The 22,814-nt window shown below is 34.5% G+C and overlaps 1 protein-coding gene and 1 long non-coding RNA gene across 3 annotated transcripts; one reads left to right on the forward strand and one right to left on the reverse strand.

Annotated features, from left to right (window-relative positions):
* Window positions 1-26: 26 nt before the first annotated feature.
* LOC147910471 (uncharacterized) lies at window positions 27-21,224 on the forward strand. Its single transcript, XR_015548312.1, has 2 exons — window positions 27-160; window positions 21,083-21,224. It is a non-coding gene; the product is annotated as an uncharacterized LOC147910471 (long non-coding RNA).
* LOC105147968 (43 kDa receptor-associated protein of the synapse homolog) lies at window positions 1,104-18,468 on the reverse strand. 2 transcript variants are annotated; one of them, XM_011059357.2, is made up of 10 exons: window positions 15,234-18,468; window positions 10,397-10,616; window positions 6,610-6,761; window positions 6,103-6,249; window positions 5,592-5,751; window positions 4,875-5,075; window positions 4,437-4,535; window positions 2,868-3,059; window positions 1,637-1,836; window positions 1,104-1,476 (listed from the first exon to the last, which is right to left on the reverse strand). In XM_011059357.2, the coding sequence occupies exons 1-10, from the start codon at window positions 15,269-15,271 to the stop codon at window positions 1,269-1,271; spliced, it is 1,617 nt and encodes a 538-aa protein (XP_011057659.1). In that variant the 5' UTR covers window positions 15,272-18,468; the 3' UTR covers window positions 1,104-1,268. The 2 variants fall into 2 exon arrangements, with proteins under 2 accessions (XP_011057659.1, XP_011057658.1); XM_011059356.2 differs by having other exon boundaries at window positions 2,868-3,074.
* Window positions 21,225-22,814: the final 1,590 nt, after the last annotated feature.

Here is a 22,814-nt window from a genome sequence, read left to right on the forward strand (position 1 = left end):
AGAGAGAGAGAGACTTGAGAAAGGCGAGTGCGCAATGGGCGAAGTGCGCACTGCGCAGTAGGCGAACGCGAGTTTCAACGAGTTTTTTCCGCGCATCGTGACGAACCGAAAATGGGAATCACGCAAACGAAATACATAATTTGTTTGCAACACTAGCAAGGTATGTATATGTACATAATTTTTTTATAAATAAATCTAAATTGCTAAACAATTCATTTTCGTGATTTTACACTCTCAGGTTTCGAAAACGTATGAAATGTAATTAAAAGAAATAGTATTTTGAATGATATATAGTTTGATGATATATATTATATATATGTATATATAAAACATACCTTTTTACTTGTTGCACGTGCATTTTGATTATGAAGATGATAGGTTTACTCACGTTGCTTGAAATTCCTTGAAATCTCCAAAAGTTTTTGCACTTAAAACGAGATGAATATTTGAACATTGAAAAGAGAGAAAGCACAGATGCTGAGTGCAAAAAGTACAGCAAGCGAACAAATCTAATTTGATTCAGTAATTTCGGTCCATTTTTTATGATTAGGCGAATTAAAATATATCTACATTTAAGGCATATTTTTTTTGTTTAACTAATAAAGAAATTAACTTAAATTAAATATAAATTTGTTGCGTAAGAAATATTGCGTTTCGAGTATTCAGCCCTGTATTATATAGCATATTTTTATATATTTCGCCCATATTTTTATTAATATTTACCGTTTATATAACATTTACAAATTTTATTTACTTATTTTTTATATTACATCCACTATAAGTTTTTTTAAATTACTATTTGGTAAAAAAATAATGAGAAAACAAAAAATAATTAAAACAATAATTTTCGCTTAGTTTCTTTTACAAAAAATTAAGTTTAAAGAAAAATAAGAAAAAATTGCTCATATGTATATATTTTTTAATTAAGTAAAATATGAGCAAATTTTTCCCATTTTACATTTTTATAATCATCAGAAAAAGTGATTTTTTTGTTATAAATATGAAACAGACCGACAAAAACATCTACTTTGATTATTTTATATAGATAATAAAATCATACGACAGATTTGTTGAGGAAGAGGGGAAGTAATTATATTCAACAATCTGAATCGAGGCGTGCACTTTTTATTGCCATTAAATCTTTTTGTATCGTACTACTTTCCTTTGGCTTTCTCATCTTCCACATTATGATTCCTTAAAATTATCTAATCGCATGCGGATACGAACGCGTTAAAATAAACGAAATATGTGTCGCGTGTTTTTTTTTTTTAAACACTACTCGTCGCATGACAGTCCTCAAGTGTTGCTAGGCTGCTGGCCCTCAATGACGCCAGGCTCAAGGAACTATGATTTAGAGTATTCATGCCATGAGGATCTTCGCAATGCAGGTACAGCCGTGAACTGACAGACTTGTGGCAATCGGGACATAAACGTTTCTTCTTCTTGTCACGTCTCTTCAAGATGTCATATGCGCATCTGCCAAATGTATGTTGCACGAGAAAATAAAAATAGTAAAAATAGTTTTTTCGAAAGAAAATCGAATTGGCAATTAGAATTTTACACAACATTATACTTGATTCTTGTTTTAGTTCTGTTTCTTAACAGAAAAATAGTCCAGTTTTTCCGCGTGTCTTACCGAGCGTGTAATATGTGAGAGCAAGGTAATGCTTCCAGAGAATCAGCTTCCAGACCAAAAGGTTCGTTGCAGCTTCCGCATCGTAACTCCAAATCTTCCTCCATCGCAGTCGCCAATCTCTCATAATGTCCCTTTTGTTCCTCATCTCCCAAAGACCCATAAATTTTCGACAATCTGGACCTGACTGTTCGCACCAGAAGCTGTAAATAATCAGATTCTCATAATTTTATATTTTGAATACATATTTTTCTCGCACTGAAAAATCATATAAGTTTGTCAAGTGATATATTGACATTTTTAGTAGCATTAGAATGTTATTAGAGATCTTTGTTTCTTTTCTTTTTTTCCTTTTGAAGAAGAATTTAACATTTTTTTAAAGTAAGAACTTGAATTATTCTTCGGTTAACCCTTGGTTTATTTTTATTGTATGTAGAAAGGATATGATAATAAATTATGAATAGCGAAATTTACCGTTTTAACAGATCAACAATTATCTTTATTGAATCTTGGGCAGTACTGAGCTGTATTACTTTACGTTATTGGTTGCGTGTACGTCAAAATGGAAAACGACTCCATTGATTCGTAGACACAAATAGCATGAAGATTCGATGGCCGTAGTGTGAGTATGATAATATATGTATGGAATACTTGTGCGATGTACCAGCGGCATTGTAATGTCGATAGCTCTTTTGGTATTTCATTGGAACTCATGGTAGTCTTTATTATTAGATGTATAGATAAATAAATGCAAAGCATCCGTGTCTATCCTCGGTCGTAGCTTTTTCAATTATTGATGCTCTTGTTCAAATTTTATCAACTTAAAAATCTCATTTTAAATAATGTATAATCTCAGCGGTAAAGATCTTCAATTTTATCTTCAAATTAGAGTCGTCTTCGATTATAACGAAATTGTGAGATAAGGAATATGATGAAATTTTATTAATTCATAAAAATCAATGGAATTAACTTTCCTTTCAGCACATTCGATTCGTCGCAAATCAATGAATAAAGAAACTTTACTGTATTTATTTCGAATTCCGTTGATCCTCGAGGATAAAAGAAAAGATGAAAACTCTCAAGTTTTCGCATCTGGGGAGGGAAATTGATTTCACAGTACATCGCTCTTCTCTGATTTTTCCTCTCTCCCTCTGTATTTCTCTTTCTCTCTATTTCACATGAAATATATGGAACGAACGTGCATCACAATCCGCGATCTGTATTGACAATTTACCTTGGCGCCAACTGATCCCGCCACTTCCAGGAGCCTAGTATTGAACTCGAGGGGTCTGCAATTGCATATCTTGTGCTGAAGCCTTAGAGCTTCCAGGCATCTCGCCGCACCATCCATAGCTTCCATCTGGCACAGTCGATCACCGGTCGCAGCCGCCGAGCCCATCGCGCTCTCGTACTGTCGGAATGCTTTCTGCAAAACGTCCATCTTTATCTCACCGATGTTATCGTTCTGACAAGCGGACCGGCGTACGCGATGCGTGAACTAAAGGCTAATTATATATGCATCACGATCGCCAACTAAAAGACAGACATTAAATTCAACAAGCAGCTTCTATCGCTCAAAAGCGCAATCATGTATAGCATTCGCGTAAGCAGCAAATGAAGCTCAAACATCGCTGTTAACGTTTATGATGATAATGTTCACTTTATTGCAGATATACATAAATATTATATGAATTTATTTATTGGGGTAGATAGAAGTTTAATATATGATGTTCTTAAAACATAATAACGTAATAATTTGGTAAATTATATGACATTTGATAAAAAATTGATTAATAATTTGATTAATAATTTTATTTATTATTTTTATTTCAATAGCAATCAGTTGACTCTTAAGACAGCCAAGTGAATTTGTGTGAGATGAAGAATAATTTTATTTCTTACATATTTAAAAGCAAATTAAATTGTAACGGATTATTATTTCTAATATTTTATCTTTTTCATTCTTCAAATACAAGAATAATTTCAAAGTGCTGTAAATACAAGAATAATTTCGAAATCCTTTTTCTCAAAAACGAATTTAAAAAAAAATTTATTTTATTATTTCAGCTTATTTTGAATCCCCTTCTCGATTATATCACGTATTTTGACTTACCCTATATAATATGTACGTAAAATATTAAAGATGTCTTTTTATGTATATTTTTTTATAGAAATATTTTCAAATCTTAATTAAACATTTATATATCACAACAAATATCACGACTTCAATATTTTGGGTTGTTTGAAAGTGGATGTTTTCAAAATTTTGTCACTCATTTTTTAACAACATTCAAAGAATTTTGTAGCAAACAAAACGAAAGCGGTATGCGTTGCAAGCGTGATACAGTGTTAAAGTCGTTTTTGTAACATGCGTGACATGCAAAGGAACGCTCCAGTTATGGCATTTTTTTATCGTCGATGACAGTATTGTAACAATGTTGGAACGAACAATAAGGCTGTGAATGGTTTTGATAGCATCATAGTACTTGACATGAATGCCGATAAAAAATCTATCTGTTGAAACATTTTTGATGCAATATTCAAATAAATATATTGATATTTTTTATTACGTGATTACGCATTTCAATCTTTACATATGAATATTTGAAAAAGAAAAGGCTTCAGCCTCAAACTGTTATTATGCTTTTAGAATAAATTTTATGCATGAGAATCATATAATTAATTGTATATCTGTAATTAATGTGATCAAAAAAGAATATTATCACTTGCGATATCATGTTAAAAAATTTAATGTGAAAGCTAAAGAGAAAGATATACTGATAACTTAGTATGAATTACTCACATTTATATCCGATTTCTTTCTGTAAATGTCTCCCATAATACGGATGCTTCGAGCGTAACTGGCCTGATCACCAGAAACTAGCGATAGTCTTGTTGCTTCCTGTGCATAATGCATAAACGACAATTGATCGATTAAATCGTATTATTGTGCATGATATTGATTAACCAATACAATCTTCATCCCCTATGAATTACACAAAGTGACTCGCATGGAATTTTTTCTTCAAAGATAATATTTTCGACAAAGCATGCATTATCGTGCGATTGAGAAAAAAAAATTACGAGATAATAAAAATTAATTTGTGAAAAAGTTTGTAATATTTTCTAAGAAATGTTTTGATTTAGATTGTTTAAGAGAACACAGTTTTGCGCTAATTTCTTTGATTTAAACAACGTAAGGTTTTTTTTTTCTTCTCTTGAGAAATTTCAAGAACTTTACCGAACAGTAATCATGAGCGTCGCCAAGCTCTCCCTTTTTCCTGAGTGCCGCGGCCATTTGTAATAACGCCGCCCTATGATGACGCGAATTCAGATCTCCCAGCTGTAAACTTCTGGAGAGATCGTAAGCTCTCGCCGCATATCTTGCGCTCTTATCCGCGTCCTGTAATCTGCAGAAGAGTTCCGACAGACCGACGTACACCTGAAAAAGAAATTGTACGTAATCGATGTACGAATTCATTATCCTGGACGGATAGATTAAGAGATTACCAATAAAAAAAAATTATATGAGTCTTACTTCAAACATATTTTATAAAAGAAAGAAGACAAATTTTTTATTGCACCAGCATTAGATATCTATTATTATAAAAACAGAAATACACAATTCAACAAAGAATGTTTTATTATGAATTTATTATGTTACACAAATAGAATTTTACATTACTTTTTAAAGTGTTAATCAGAGAGAATTGATATGCTCGAGTATCCAGATAGCGTTAAGTACTCGAACAAGTGAACTAAGGATGCAGCTAATTGACTATTCGAGAAATAAAATAAAAATCAGGCGATGAAAAACGAGCTCAGTTCATCTCGCAAGACACAACTGCTGCTTTTCTAATCGTTCCTGCGCCGTTAATTAACAAACAACACGACAATAATGCGCGCTTGTGTACTCGTGCGAAAGAAGAAAAACTAGCAAACAAAGGGACCTAATTACCTGCAATTCTAAGGAGGGATCTTGAATGGAGTGGGCGATTTTGTGGGCTCTTTGAAATGCTTCCAAGGCTTTACAGAATCCTGCTAGCTCTAAGTGGACTCTGCCTACGGTTAAGTGAACTAATCCAGCAGTCGCGCACTGATCGCACTCGTTATACAAGCTGCGAGAATGCAAAATTATAGATGTTAGCACAATACACACGTACACACGTATGGGTAGTCAAATCATCGCTTAAACAATTGACGTCACATTCGGCTATCGATTACAAAGGACTCGATTAGCTCTTCTCAAACTTAGAAACCACTTCTGTCACCACTGAATTCGTAATCAGAGGTTGTTCATTAGATGCATTTCTTTTATATCGACGTTTTATCAATAACTACTGACTGTGTTAATAATAGCAAGAGATAGACAAATGTAGATATATCATACGTTACGCGCGTATATTAGGTTTCTTGAAAGTTGACATTATATTTGTGTAGGCTGAATGATGAATGAAAGAGGTTCAAACCTGTGCCGAGCGTAATCTAACGCTCTATCCAGGGCGCCTAATCTCTCGTGAGCTCTGGCCAAGTTTAAATACGCTTCTGCCCGCATGTTCGGCGAATCCAATTCCTCCGAAATGCATAATTGCTTGTTACCGAATTCGATGCTATCTCTGAAAGGAGAAAAATTACACGATGGAGGAATCGCGGCTTTAATTGGAAGGGGCAACAACTTTGCAAAGGGGAAAAGGAGATAAAAATAGTTATAAAATTGGATAACTAACGCTACTTTTAAACGAGATATCGGGTACTCTTATGCATATATGTGTGTATTAATTTTTTAATAATATATCGTAATATAATTATATGTATATACTTCTTATACGAAAATAGGTCTCCGGTTTGATTTTCTTACTTTTATTTATTTCTAGATTATTTTTAATAATGCAAAAACACGTTTCACTTTATGTATGTGCAAACAATGCAAGACGACAAAAAAACTGGGAAAGACATTAACTTATGCTATGATCTACCTGTATTTGCCCCAATCCATATACGCTTGATACAAGTAACCGAGAAGAGCGAATTTATCCTCGCGATGTCTGATACTCTTCAAAGCGCCCCTCCATTTTCTAACCGCGGCTTGTTGTTTATGAGCCCTGTACAATTTTAAGCCTTGCTCCACCTATGTTAAAAATAATGAAATTTCACACATGAAGCACATCTATTCACTGCACGTGCTGATTTATTTATCGTGCAACGATCATTTTCGTAAAGGGTGTTAAAGAACGAGCTCAAACGCCGTGGGAAACAAAATGGAAATTTTATTAATTATTACCTTTTATTTATTATCACCTTTTTTAAAATTACTCATTTATGAAATTACATCACGTGATTTAACGTCTTATATTTCGATCAGTCCTTGAATTTCCGCCGATTGCATGAGTCCTTGTACCTGGACTATTTATCGGATATCTAGCACATTTCCTCATATCAACTATAATCAGAGGCCGGACTAACGAGACCTTGGAATCGATGCTCATGAAATTGACATTGAGTTAATAACGGCTCTCTTAAGCGGAGATGCAATGTTCAAGAGCGTATGGGCAAGCCAAAGAGGAAATTACCCTATTAATTATACAGGCAATATTAATAGACGATAATTATAAAATGGTGATTGTAAAACCCGTTGTTTATAATTTACAATGTAATTTCACGGAGCACAATGTATGTAGTTTTTTATATATATAATTTTGTATATTATATAATTTTTTCAAAAAAAAGTGTCAAAAACTTAATATTTTTTTTTTTAAAGAGAATGTTTCAAAAAGGGCATTATATGTATAAAGCACGTTTTAAAATTAAATGTTAGTAAAAAAAATCAATTATAAGATAAAAAGATTTATTACTGATAAATAAACATCTACATATTTATTCTACATAGTATTCTATATAAATTCTATATATTCTATATATCTATATATTCTTTTTTAACACTGTTTTTAAGCACAAATTTTTTACGCTCTTTGCAATAAAAATGTGTCACCTGGAAGTTCAGTATTGCTACTTTCAATTCAACTTCTTACTTTCTTCGAACCGTTGAAAACCAAGCGACTTTTTTGAGATAAAGAAAAATGTGAAATTCACTTAGTACAAAGTATGCAAAGTACAGGAGATACTAAAAAATTTTTCATTTGAGCTGCTAAACTTTTCGTGAGAGCTACAGGCGTTCACTTCTTGTCGTGAAAGTGAATGATTCCTTATATCAACACATTTCACGGTTTTATCTCAAAATGTAAAGCTTGGTTTTCAATGGTACGAGAAGAATGAAGATTTGAAAACAACGGTACTGAACAGACAATCCCAGGCGATGGATTTCTATATAGAAGGCACGAAAAACTACGCCGATACAAAAAGTATCTAGAAAAAAATCAGTGATTTTATAGAAAAGCAAAGTAATAAGTACTTTTTACAAGTAATAAAATCTTTTTATCTTAATTTGATATTATTATAATAATTGATTAATCTTTATTTTTGCGATTGGATATTTTTGCAAAAAACGATTTATACAGTAAATTAAATGAAGTGAATGAAAAAAATGTTCCGTTTTTTTTCTTTATATTTTTTTAAATTTTTTAAGGGAAAAGTTTTAAATCATTATTTGATTTGATTGCTCAACTATAAAACTAAATATTATTTCGTATAACTAGAATTATATAAAAATTAATCTATAACGCACATATTAAAAGCGGAGACTTAGGTATATCATGTAATTGAGACAGAAAGTAAAATATAGAACTCAGTATTTTATATATATTGAATACTTCAGTATTTTATACTGAATTTACTTGAATTGTCACTTAATTAATATATTAAAGATAAACTCATATTTACGTTGAACAATATTATTCATTTAAATCTTGTAAAACAGGCTCCAAATGATAAATAACTTCCTTATCCAGGAAGAAGAAGTCACGGTTCGTATTATGGTTTTTATCACACAGCAATAGCCCTAGCGTAGATAATACGGGCAAAGGTAGAAGGCCGTATCGATTTGACCATGAACTTTGTCCTCGGCAGATTAAACTTTACAATAAAATATAAATAGCCTCGTAAAGCACATAAAAATGTATCCGCATGCGTGTACACGACCGAGGCAAATTCTTGTTCATTATAAAAATTATAGACATATATATACAATGAAACGAAGATTTATTGATATGCGAACCTGTTCATTTGTCGGCAATCTCTTGCAAAGCAGAGATCTTAAGAACAAAGTAGTAATACTAATAAACAACAATATTATTAATGATAGTATTAAAAAATCGAACAGGTTGCACATGAGATTTACTGGAATTAATTTTAATGCTTGTAATCATTAACATTATTAATTACAAAGAAGCAGAATTTATCTTCAGTTATCCTTTTGAAATAATTCTCTTTCTTTCTTCATTAAAATATATTTTTTTTTAATTTAATAATTCTTTAAAACTGTGATGGCTTGACAATTTATTAAAATTGTAGCGAATGCGGAAATGTAACGAGACGTTAAATTTTTAGCTGTTTTGTATAGAAACTAAAAAAAAAACAAATCTATAAATTTTGATGGATGTTTCCATAAATAACGTGATCTAACAATATGAATTTTATACTTTTTTACACCTCTTTCGATATCGTGTAGCTTCAATAAAAACGTACATTTTATAGTATATTGATTGAGATATCGTGTAGCTTTGATGAAAACGTAAACTTAAATTACGCTTGTTACTGTATGAAGCATCATGAATAAGCTGTCAGACGCTAGACGCGAAATCATAAGTTTCTTTGAGTGAAATGTATCCAGAACGGTAAACACAGTATGACCGGTACTTCGGTTTTAGTGGTTACGAAAGGATAGCGTGACCGCAGCTACGGCATGCACATCGTGAACTTGACAGTGACCGATAAAGCATGCTCGTCCGCGAAATACGCTTCGTTATGTAGCCGTCATGCCCCGTCGTTTGCTTGAGAGGAACCTCAGATACTGTTACTCGTTTGATATATTATACCCTCAATAGCTTTGACATATTAAACGGGTTCAATGGTTAATAGTCGAATAACAGTTAAAGAATCAATTATAATTGAATTAATTTGTAAGATCATTAATAATTCCGTAAGTGTTATTGTGGCATGCAGCCAATTCTGCTTCTAAGCGCGTTTGTCTAAAATTATAATCGCCTCTTGCATTTCGAGATAAAACACTTGGCACGCATTTCGAAGTAAGAGCTTTATTAATAAATTAATACTTTTGAATAGAAATTAAACGTGCATTAAAATATGATAAATAATGGCGATGTTTATATCTATCGCAGACATGATATTTACATCTGACGCATTTGTATAATATTTTATTTAATTATTCATATTAATAGTTCGTTGTAATGAAATACATAACAAAAATCCGATAATTTTTATAATTTGTTTTATATTCATCAAATGATTAGTTATTATTACATCACTAATTTAATGCATTTAATTAAATTAAAAGCTTAAAATGTTGACATAATTAAAAGCTTAATATATCAATTAATTAAAAGCTCGACGTATCTTTTCATAATTTATCTAATTAATCATCAGATGTAATTTTGTAGTAAAACTCTTATATGCATATTAAAAATGTCTATACATCATATCATATGTACTAAATTTAATCATTCATTTTTCCTACATGAACTAAAAAGAATAAATACATCATAAGATATATATATATATATATATATATATATAATGTGTGTGTGTGTGTGTGTGTGTGTGTGTGTGTGTGTGTGTGTATATACTTACCCTCCTTCGTGCTAATTGTTGATCAAGCCGTTTTCTGCAACTTATGAGACATTCCCATATACCAGTGCCCGATCTGCCATTTTGGTAATGACCATTATTACCGTTACCATTTTGATGTCGATAATCCTCTTCAGTGAATTCGCAGACATCGAGTGGATGTCTCGATCCATCAGGACTACCCAGCAATGCGGTCGCCGAGAGCTGATGACTCGCCGATCCGCTGTAAATTTTTGAAATGTTCAATGATATACATCATGGAATGAATGTTGACACAAATTAACTTTTTAGATAAATGATACAATTATCGGCCACTTAATATTTTAACCACTTGATGTTCGTTATAATTGATATTTTATTGTTTTTCGATTTTACAAGCTCAATATTTGTTGTAAAATTCTCAAAAGTATTATTTGGTTTAATAAATATATTATAAATTAAAAAGTTATTATTAGAAAGTAGCGGATATTGATATTAATTTATCGGAAAATCTGTTTGGACAATGATCACTATCATTGACGATTTAAAAATAATCAAAAGATCGACTTGAAAGAGAGCAAACCATGGAATTCTATACTCTCAGTAAATCCGATAAAAGGAATTTAAAGAAGATGTAACCAAGAACTGTGTGATATTTTCACATCATTGATCGCTTAAAGAATTTTGAAATTTTTTTGTGCTCAGATTATTTACATTTGCGATATAATTAAAGTTATAAGAGTTATATCGAGAAGGAAATACAATTAGTATTTATATATTATATATATATATTTTGTGTATGTGTGTGTGTGTGTGTATATTATTGTATTGTTATTAATTGTAATTTTTGCAATACAGAATTGTTTACAATCCATACAATGTTAATTAAGAAATAATACGATTATTTACAATACATTAATCAACATAAACATATACAATTATTTTTAGAACTATTGTTAATTTTATAAGTGAAAATTAGATCGATAAGAATAAAAAAAGTCAAATAGGAAAGAGAATTTTATTTTCGATTAAATCGATTGGGCGGTTCTTGGTGCTTAATATTCGTATGTAAATTTAAAAATACATTCTTCAGTTCTATAAACTGCGCAATTCGGTTTATCAGACTTCAAACGTAATAAATTGAAACTGGAAAATAACTTCACAAATTACATCGATTTAATAAGCATCTTAAAACTCTGCAAAAAACGTATTGCGAAAAATATTACCTCAGCCAAAAGTTAATTTTCTATTATATGCTACAATCAGCGATTCGTAAAATATTGCAAGAAATATGATTGAACTAGCATTTTGGATGTAAAATTTCTTATCACAATATTGAGTGTGTGTCAAACGTCCACGTTAGATGATAGACGTGGGCAACTGACCTCCTATAGCTTCCATGCGCAAACTCTTAATTTATTTCTAGGACGAACGGAAGGAGTACGCAGTGATAAACCGCTTTTGGCTGACGTCCCAGAGGTTGAGTTTGCAAACTGCACGTTAGGGAAGTTACAAGGTACACAGGGTATCCTATATGTAGCTACCGCATCGCTCTTCACTTATGAATTTCTAGATCAATTCTCAGTCACGATGTAAATTTTTTCTCTCTGCACAATTTTATTTCACTATGTAACCTATTCTTAAAACGAGATCTATCTTTCGAACTGTAATTGTTTTGACACATCTAAAATGTTAAATCAAGGCAAGTTATAATTTGCATAAAATAAAAAGTGAGGTATTATTACCATTTGTGCGCAACTATTCAAAAAAGTCAATTCTTCAAAAAGCCAATCATGTTTAATTGACACACAATTCCAGAAAGTTATTTTACTTCTTTATGAGAAAAAGAAAACTGACTCTATATTGATCGAATGGTCTCTTGGTGAAAGGTAGATATGTCTGGGACACCCTGTGTAAAATCACAGTTCTTACCTACCCTACTGCAATGCGACCACTGCACATTTGCTCTATATCCCAGAAAACTAAAATTTATTTGTATCCTTTTTCTTTCTTTTGATTTTGTGCTGAGATTTTGTGCTGAGATTTTGTGCTGAGGTATAGCGAAATTCTTTCCTGGAATATACTCGCCCTAAATTGCGATCATCAACTATACTTTCTTCTTATTTTTCTTTTATGTATATTTATTAGGATGTTTTATTTGACATGATTCTACGTTTTATATATGCTTTACGTATGCTTGCAACATTAATGAGAGTATTAATTAACATTTAAATTCTCTAAGATACATCTCATGTATCTTCATTTTAGAATGAAAGTTTTTTTTTTTTTTAAGTAAATATTTCGTATTTTCGAAATATTTACTTATAATTTCATATTAATAATTTATTTATCAAATATATTTATAAAATTAGATCACGTTTCTTTCATAACTTTTTAGAAGAAAGTGTCTAGAATTGGTGATTATAATTGCCAATATCGTCCTTAAAAAAAAGTCCTACCTTCTTAACGAGAAGAACTACCTTCGTAAAAACAACTTTTTATATTAAAATATATATGTAGTATATTTGATACATTATATGTACTAAATATAACTACTATGTACCAAATATAACTATAAGTATTAAATAACGCTTACATATTTTTGTCAGAAAATATTGCTATTAATCGGTAATCATATGACGTTAGAACTAATTAAGGCAAACTGAAAAACAGAATTATCTCGTGTCTGATCTGCTCGATGAAAATCATGCCCCGTGAGAATCACGCCCCGTCACAAATTACTTTCCACTCCTGCTAAAAGTTCTCCCCAAAACAGTCGCGTGCCTCTGTGCGCGCGCGCATATCCGCTCGTTTGCACTTGATGTGTATGTGTATACAAGCCCGTATCGTGTAAAGCGAAGAGTATACGACACTCTATCGCTTTCCCACCACGTTCGCTAGGTGGGCGAGGCACCTGCGACCTCTTTTGCTGACCCATTTACGAGCTGCGAGATACGGTACGGCGTTGCGATTCTAAGTGGAAAATCGAACCATCCCCCAGTTCTTCCACGCGTCGAGGTCGATCAACGAAATACAAGGCACCTGCCCTTGTCGTCCCCTATCGCACACCTTCCGTTTCCCTTAAGTATCCTGTTCTTGCTTGATCTCTTGTGATTTTACGCAAAAGTCATTTGAAACTAAAAAATTATTTTTCTAAATAATAAAGCGTCCCCATAATTACGTATCTGATTACAATCATGGAATTTCCGATTCACAATATTCTATTTTTACATAAAGTTTCTTATAATATGTTCTGCTTAGCATAAAGATTATTTAAGTAAAACTCGTAAAAGTATTTAATACAGTAAATCACAATTTTGTGATACTATTAGGTGTTGGAATTAATTCGTAGCGTTTTTTAATGAAAGAATGTTATTTATTTCACATGAGCATTAAAAAATACATTAATGAAAGTACTTCCCATCACTTGTAAAACGCTACGAATTAATTCCAACACCTAATACTTTTGTATTATTATTTCTTAATATATAATTAAAATGGTTTTTTTTATAATTCCTCATTTGCTCTTTTAATGATTTCTCGAAATATCAAATATGATTTTTAGAAATATAAAAAAAATAATTCTATAATTACTTTTTTATTATATTAATTAGCAAACAAAGATCGAGCTACCCATTTCGTTGGACCTTAATACGTCATTTCTGTTTTACCACAATCTTTTAAACCAATTTTATTATCAGATATAATTAATGTTATATATTAAATTAAAAACATTTGAAAAGATTGCTGAAAACACATTTGTTACAAATATGTGCTACTTTTCATTGTTACATTCACTTGTCTAATATGTGTAAAAAAATAATTATATTGTAAATGTAATTAATTGTATCATTTTAGTATTACTAGTATTATACATAAAAGATTATTCTGAACGTTCCAAATAATTTTTCGTAAACCAGATGAAAATTATTTATTTAAAAGAATATAGATAGAAGAATATAACTAGTTACCATCACTCATATTAAGATATTGTAATAATATTGTATTAATATAAGTGAACGTGAATTTAAACAGGGAATGAGTTTAAGTTTAACAATTAACTTTACAAGTCATAAATTGGCTATTACAAGCTAGGAAAAGAGGATGAAAAATTCATATAATTCTAAAACGTGAAATGTACTTTTTTCAGACGGATGCAGTAACTATTTATTTACCTTTCAAGCAAAAAAAATATATATATATATATATTTGCAGTAGTTTAGTTTTTAAACGTTTTTATGTTTTAATTTTTAAAAAGTGTATATATAAACGTATATTCTAAATAAATTATTTATTGTTATTACTTTTTTTTCGCTAAAAGAATGATGATTACTTTGACATATTAGTAGTAATTAAAAAATTGTATTACAGTATAAATGAAACTTAACAAAATATTTAGATAGCATATATTCTTAATAATTAATTATTAATAACAATATACAATTGCGACAAATCCAAATATTGACTAAATATAGAATAATAATAGATATGCATAAGTAAAACAGTTAATAAATGTAATATATATATATATATATATATATATATATATATATATATGTGCATATTTTTTACATATGTTGAACAAGCAAATGAAAAGTCCTATAGCGAAAATCATGACAGCAAGTTTTTTAATTTTACAATTATGCTATGCTCTTTCTTTCTTTCTCTCTCTCTTTCTTTCTCTCTCTCTCTCTCTCTCTCTCTCTCTCTTTCTTCTGCAATATTATTTTTTAATCAATAATTAATTTTTATCTAAATTTATTTACACTGTAGTTTTAATGAATTAATTAAAATGTTCTATATCGATTTGTATCTAGTTCGCATAATTTGAAATTTACTACTGATTAGCAACAATACTTGCCCGAGGTAATCCCTGGACGAGATAGACTCCCATGACATGGCTGTGCGTCTTTCTTGATGCGACTTTTTCTCTCCGTCCCGCGGTGCAGCTGTTTCTTCTCTCTTTCTCTTCCTCTTGACACTCTAATCCCATCTCTCGCCGCCAGCATTATCACGTCCGCGCACCCGCGTGAGATAAAGCATATCACTTTCTTGATTTTACGAATTGCACAACGCGTGATCACGCACGATACAACGTGCGCCGGCTTGAGACTTTAATCGTCCGCATTCAATCGATTCGAAAGACTAGTACTCGATGTATGTAACGATTGCTATCGAGTCTTATCTATCGCTCAACGAACTCGAGGATTGTGCGAACAACAACAATTGTGATTTCGCGCGATTTAAAACATACAAAGACTGCGCATCTGCTTATATCGATCATCTTACAAATTTATCTGACGTTCCTCATGTTTGATGGCGCCAAAACAATCAAACATCCGCCGAAAAGTCTCTCGAGTTCGAGAGAAATTCTACTTCAATAATTTGTGCGATGGATCGTAAAAGGGTATTTTGCTCCGACAATGCGAAGTAATAACAGTCGAAGGTCGATGGAAGATTTTTTAAGTTCTAGGACTTTCAGTTAGACTTAGAGATTCGCAATATATGATTATTCCTTAAGAATTTCCTTATCGAGGGATATACGTTCGAAGGAAGTGGAGCTGAGCCGATAGTCGTTGAGGTAGATCGAGGATCGTCTGAGTTGATTTCCTCACTCAGGGGATTTTTTTTTTTTTCTTTCTGGACAGACTCGATGCGCTTACTTACTAACGTATAGGGATGCACACCTCGGTCGAGAAAAATAATTTGCACGCCCGCGTGTCTTTTGTACTTATATGCCTAATTGAGCACCGTGGACTCGCGCGAGTACTTGCGCGCATTGACGAGAAACAGAGAGTCCCGTTGAGAGTTCCTCTCTATCTTTTACCGTTAATGTAATTGGCAAATTGTTTCGTGGCAGTTTCTCCGATCAGCTGATCGATAAGGATTGTTTCAGGTATTCGACTCGTTACCACATGTAACACATACGACCGCTCGAGTCTCACGGTACAAGTATCTTAAGTATCTCCTTCTTTCCTCGCTTTGTCACCCTGTTCGCCCCCGCAGGAGTGCGTAAATTGCTCTTCGTAGGAGCGAGTAACTTTTCTTCGCTTTTCACGTTTCGCTCGTTCGCGTTTCTCGGTTGCGTACGACTCTTTTAATTCTCTGGGAGTTTCTCTCTCCCCGTGAATATTTTTGTTTTTTTTTTTTCAGCGTGTACGATTTTCGTGCGGTCGAATTATCGATATTTGATTATCGAGAATCGCGTAACGTGATATACTATGTAATTTGTCAACGTCGTTATTTAGATCTCTATGAAAAGGTTTAACACACGTATAATATTTATATATATTTTATCTACGATGTATTTAAATAAACTTTTAACATGTATGTATATTACATGTATCTTCTAATATAGAATCCGTGCGGTGTTCCGCGTTTGTGTGCGTGTATGTGTGTACCCGTATGTACATGCGTGTATACGCACTTGTTTTTTTTTGTTTTTTTTTCTTATCGAACGTATTTAATGTTTCACTGTACTAGGTACAGTATAATCGATCGCTCTAAGTTACTCCGGCGGACGGTGCTGAACGTGCGTTCTTAAAATACTTTAAATCTTTAAATCTTTTTCGCTGCTTTTCAAGAGTAACGACAGGGATGGAGACATTTCGTACAATATTGCGATATATCACTCACATTTATTAATGCCTACGTGAACCGATATAATGACGATTAATCGACGACATGAAGACGCGCCACGGAAAACGATCGTCCTTTTTTTTCTTCTTTTTTTAAATTTCTTTTTCTTCTCGTACTTTTTTTTTCTTTTTTTCTTTTTTTTTTTTTTATAAAACTTTCCTCAGTTTTGACGCGTGTTCAGCACCGAGAAGGTTAAGGGACGCGTTGTCCCCGAAACTAGGGTCGCGTCGGCCCGCGGTGTCCTAGTTACCGTCGGTGACCCCCGGCGCGCTTTTTCTCCCCCTCCGAAACCTCCCTTCTACCGTGGAACGTTCTAACTTCGCGAGAGCTCGCGCAAGTGAGATACGCGAATTCCCGTTCGCGAGATTCCGGGCGGATCCATCGAGCGTTCTCCTAATTCCATAAACCGTTGCCTGCCGTTTCTTCCCTTCCGATTCGGCGATTATCTCGAGATGTTTACACACCACGTGTGTGCGTGGAAAGATTTTTTTGTCTCGTTATGTATCTTTCTACATTATCGTTTACAACGGAGTATTAGCGCAGTATGTAGGAACAACAACAACAGCAGCGGGATGCGCGTGTTGTTTTAGAATTTAGTCGTGAAGAAATCTGTCGTGCGTCTCTCTCCTTTCCCGCGTCGTTCCCCGTCGAGGGACGCGCGATATCCGTCAAGATTCGGCCGGAGTCTCTCGAGTATGAGAATCTCGCTTTAGCGAGAAAGCGCGATTTAGATGTGGAAAAACCGGATGCGGAACTGGAGCCCCGTTCGAGATGGTCGCGACGACACGTCCGACAGGCAATCAGCGTTCGTATTCGGCGCCCATCGCGCGCCGAGCGCTCGCGTACGTTCGTAGGCCAAGCAGCGGCGCGTCGTAATAACGATGGCAACGCGGCCGTTCCCGCACGCTGACGATGAGACAGTAGCCGTGGTGGGCGCCCCGAGGCGTCTCCTCATGCCGTCGTTGATTGATCCCCCGTCCGTCTCGGTTTCAGGCCGTCGCGTTCCGGCCTTGTCCCCCTTCCGTCGTTTGTACAACCGTCTCCACCGTCTCCACCGTCTCCTTCGTTCGTCCCACCGTTCCCGGCGCCTTCTCCGCCGCCGCACCGTCTTTCGCCACCGTTCTGTCCGCTGACGCTACCGCCGCCGCCGCGCGCGTGGAAAAACCGTCCCGCGATCGCTCGTTATCGGCAACGAGGACAGCCGAGGCCGCGGAAGGTTACGGGCGCGCGATGCGGATCGAGAGAGAAGCCCGCTGCGCGCTCACACACCCTCCTTCCTCCCACCCCTGTCTCTTCTTCTTTCTCTTTCTCTCTCCTTCTCTCTCTCTCTTTCTTTCTCCTTCCGTCTCTCTGGCGCGCGTATGGGGTTGGTCCTCTCGCGGAGGTACGCCGCGCGGCACCCACGAAAATCCACCGCCGGTGGCCGGAGCAGAACTGTCGCGCCCGAGCCGCAGCAGCCCGCAACACACGACCCAACCGATCCTACCCCACATCGAACCCCCGCCCCCGCCCCCGCCCCCGCCCCCGCCGCGGGCTTTCTCTCTCCTCGATCGTGCTCCACCTCTGTTCCGCCGCCGTTCGCCACCCTTCGTTCTATCCCCGTCTCACTCTTTCCTCTCCTTCGCGTTTGCTCTCCCTCCCTCCCCCTCTTTCTCTCTGTCCCGCTCCTCTCGCGGCGCCGCGCTGCTGCGCGTCCCGCAACCTTCGCCTCCATTCTTCCTCTCCCGCGTTTCCAACCCCATCCTTTCTCGTTTTCTCATCCTCCCCGCGTCCTCCACCGCAAGCCCCTCTGGTCCTCTCTATCGCTGGCAAAGCGTCCTCCGATGAAAGTTTCTCTCCATTTGCCCCCTTTTCCTTTTGCGTTCGTTCTCTCACCCTGCGCTTCACCCATCAGCTTTGCCCGACTCTTGATCTCTGTCCGTCTTTTCATCGTTATCCCAGTGCGCTTTCAACTTTACATCGGGCGTGGATAGCTAAGTTTCATCTCGTTACCGAAACTTACAGCGTTCACAGCAAACTCTTTAAATGTCGTACGATGTGTCGACACTGTTGGTTAAACAAAACTGAAATTTATCGGTCAACGGATGTGATGATTCTGAGTCGATCGTCTACAATCATTCTTGATTATAATAATAAATATGAATATTGCTATTTTATGATTATATTTTGACAGTATAAAATGCTATACTTTTAGTTCATCGAATTTTAATTATAAATTTTTTACGGTATCGAGTTGGAATATGTTAACCAACCTTAAAAAGGTTTTGCTAATTAACCCTTTGGATTAAAATTCTGCAAAAGGAACGTTCTTGAAATTGATTGTGGAAATTAATCTTAAGAAGTTTAATTTCTCACAAGCCTTTAATTAAAAACTACTTATGTAATATAGTTTTATGTTTGATTTTTGGTTATCTGTCTTAGTTATCTAGTTCAAGAAAATACGCATTTTAAAATATTGACATCTCAGAAGAGTAAAGCAGCACGATGAAGTGTATGAAGAATTGCGTAATATCAGTTATTCGTAATCTTCGATTAATATTAAGTTTTATTAACTTTGCGCTTTTGCATTATAATGATAAAAAAGATATTTAACTTCAGCTTTTACTATTTTATATTTTTTTCTTATATTCTGCATATATTAATTTTGTAATAAAAGAATAATATTTGACCTTTTTCCTCTCAAGTGTCATCCATAGCTAATATGAACGAAAGTTTTACAAGGTTTACGTTTCAAGTTGAATCTATAATTTATATTTTATTCTTCTGATGTAATGAAAAAATTCTGTCCTTGATCCTTTATTCATCTATACAAGTGTTCTATAAATGTATACTGACAGAAGGGAATGATATTCAAGGCTCAAGTTCTTTCCCTAGAAGCGAAGCACGACCTTGTGGCGGTAGAAATAAAAATCTTACATAAGATCAGCATGTCAAGCTAAGAAAATCTCTAATTTGTTATTGGACGATCTGGTCTTGCTGTTCGTCCTTACGCAAACTTTGTCCGACGAGATGAGATGTCTTTTTTTACGAAATACTGACGTGTAGGTGTTGAGGCACGTACGGGAGAGATCTTTAGAGATCTTTTTTCTTTCCCTCAGGAACGATATCTTGGATATCCCCGGTAGGATTAAACGTGCGTTTTCTTTAAAACGTATGATGTATTTTGAGGGGAAGGGAGTATGGCGACACGCACCCGGCACTCTGCCGATCAGCTGTCGCCTTTTTCTCAACCGACAGGACGGGAACATTTCCCTCGGTTTTACGGCTCAAAGGTTGTAAAGCCTAATGGAACGTGGGCACGTTCGGTGATACTACTATATCGATGTCAGCATTTAAGTACAAGCGACAGTAAAAGCTCTTTCTGGAAAATGATGCAGTCTCCTTACGCAAATGAGACTAAGACGGATCGTCGCGGTTTGCTACAATTCGGATAGCTTTTCCGAGAAAGCAATTTTCTTGTTATTCATAAATTATGAAATTGTTCTGTATGTATATAAGGATTTCCGATAACTACCTTATCTACGAGTGACGCCAGAAGGAAAGATATTGCGATGAAATATACGCGACGAAAGAGAGAGAAATATAATTTATATGTTAATATTTTACAGGTTTTGTATCCGCACGCTATATAAAAGTCCATTTATGAAATCATATTAATTTGACAAAACAAACTTGTAATATATAAAAAGAAATTGGTTTGCAAGCTAAAAATTTGATATCACACAAACAGATAAAAAATATAATTAAAAATATTGCACTGTTTACATCACATAAATCTAATGTAAAAAATGATAAAATTTGTATGTATGGCGAGTGGATATTTTTAATATTTTTATGGAGATTTTAATGAAAAATATTTGTTAAATAATTGCATAAATAAATAAATTAGTTGTATGATAATTTAAATAAAATTATATAAATACATAAGATATTTTGAATAAAAAATCATTTTTTATTTTACAAATTTTCAAATTATTCTTACTAAGTACCAACTAAAGATAAGCAATACAAAATTATATTGAATTGAGACGTAAAACTAACAGAATCAATACATTTCTATTTTAAAAGCAGATGAAGGCGCCTAAACACGTAAAACCCGCGCGACGCGTGTGCGTGTTGTGATAGATTAAGCTTGTTGGATAGAGAAGAGGCAGGAAAGAGAGAGTAGAAAGATAAAGCAATGAGAGGAGAGAAAGCGGAAGAGAAAAAGAGAGAGAGGAGAGAGAAGAGATCATCCATATGTCAAGGACGACATGTATGGAATTCGGAATTCAAATAAATGAAATAAACGAATCAAAATTTTGTGTCTGTGATTATATGACATCCTAATCTTCTTTTTATATAAATGAAGCAATTAAAAGAACTGATTAAAATAAATCAGGAATTTTTAGAAATCGTTTTGTTGACGTTTACCGAATCTTTGAATATTAAATTCTTAACTTGCAAATATATTATTGTAAAATATAAATTTGCAAAATTACATCTCTATAGAAATGACACATTAAAATCGTTTCGCTTCTCTTTAATATTTTTTCGAGTCTTTTGTTTAATTTCGATGGCGAATGATAAGTTGTATTCTCCCACTTATTCTATTTTATTCCTATGTATGCTTATTTCTCATTCCTATTAAGAACATTATCCTGTATATATAAAGATAACAATTTAATGAGTGTCGAGCTAACGTTGCAATTACCCTGAAGAGATAGATAAATAAATAGATAGATAGAAAGAGAGCGAGAGAGAGAGAGAGAGAGAGAGAGAGAGAGAGAGAGCGCTTGCGTGATTATGAGCGGATTATTCCTGATGGGAACCGAGAGAGATCTGCAACGTCGCGTCGATCCGTCGCATCGTAACGTCCTTCGACGTTGGAACCATCCGTGGCATCCAGGCAACGCTCCGGCCGATACACGTCGAAGAGAATTCAAGACGGCTGACGAAGTCACATCGGATTACACCGAAACTACGCGCGACGCGCGACGCCGCGCCGCAGCGCGAAAGGACAACGGAACGTTGGCTGCCGAGGCAGCCTTTAACTCTCTCGAAGCACATACTTTTCATTACGATTCTCTCAAGCAAACCTTTCTCCGAATTTTCTCGGAAGGTTGGTTCAGAATTTCTGAGAAATTTTGAAATTCTGAGTTATAAGTTAGGAAAGCAACCTTACTTTATTTTAAGTTTTCTTCACAAGAGAATAAAGTAATCAAGCAAGAAAAATCATTAAATATTTAATAAGAACGTTTAGAACAACAAAATTTCTCAAAATTTTAGTATTCCTGAATTTTTCTGTACGGTCGTTTTGCGAGTATTATTAGGAAAAAGTATATTTTTTTTCTAAAAAAAAAAATACTCCAACTTTTTAAGAACTTCTGGAATTTTTACTTTTTCTGATCTTCCATTTACTAACAAGAACCTACTGACCTTTTTCATTTATGCTCTTAAGTTTTTAAAGATGCTAGAAAATTGATTTCGAAAAACAAAAATCCAAGAGTAAAGAAGTGGGATGCTTAAAGGGTTAAGACATAGTTCCGGTGATGCTCTCGTAAAAGTGGGCGAGGCATTGCCCTCCCGTGAACTTTGGCAGATGTAGGTATCCTAGCTAGCCGAATCCTGAAAGGAGGCGAGAGTGACCCGTTTTGCATCTCGCTCCTCAGGATTCGTACTCTTTGCACCTCGTGATTCTCCTACTCTCTCCTCCTTTCGACCCTGGCGAGACGAGTACATCCGAAGCCGTGCCGAGCTTCCACGACGTGGTGCAAAAGGGAGAACTACCCCGTGCTTGCTTGCTTGCGTGCGCGCGCGCGCG

The sequence above is a fragment of the Acromyrmex echinatior genome, chromosome 2, assembly GCF_024713525.1.
Source record: "Acromyrmex echinatior isolate Ae372 chromosome 2, ASM2471352v2, whole genome shotgun sequence".
NCBI classification, from domain to species: domain Eukaryota; kingdom Metazoa; phylum Arthropoda; class Insecta; order Hymenoptera; family Formicidae; genus Acromyrmex; species Acromyrmex echinatior.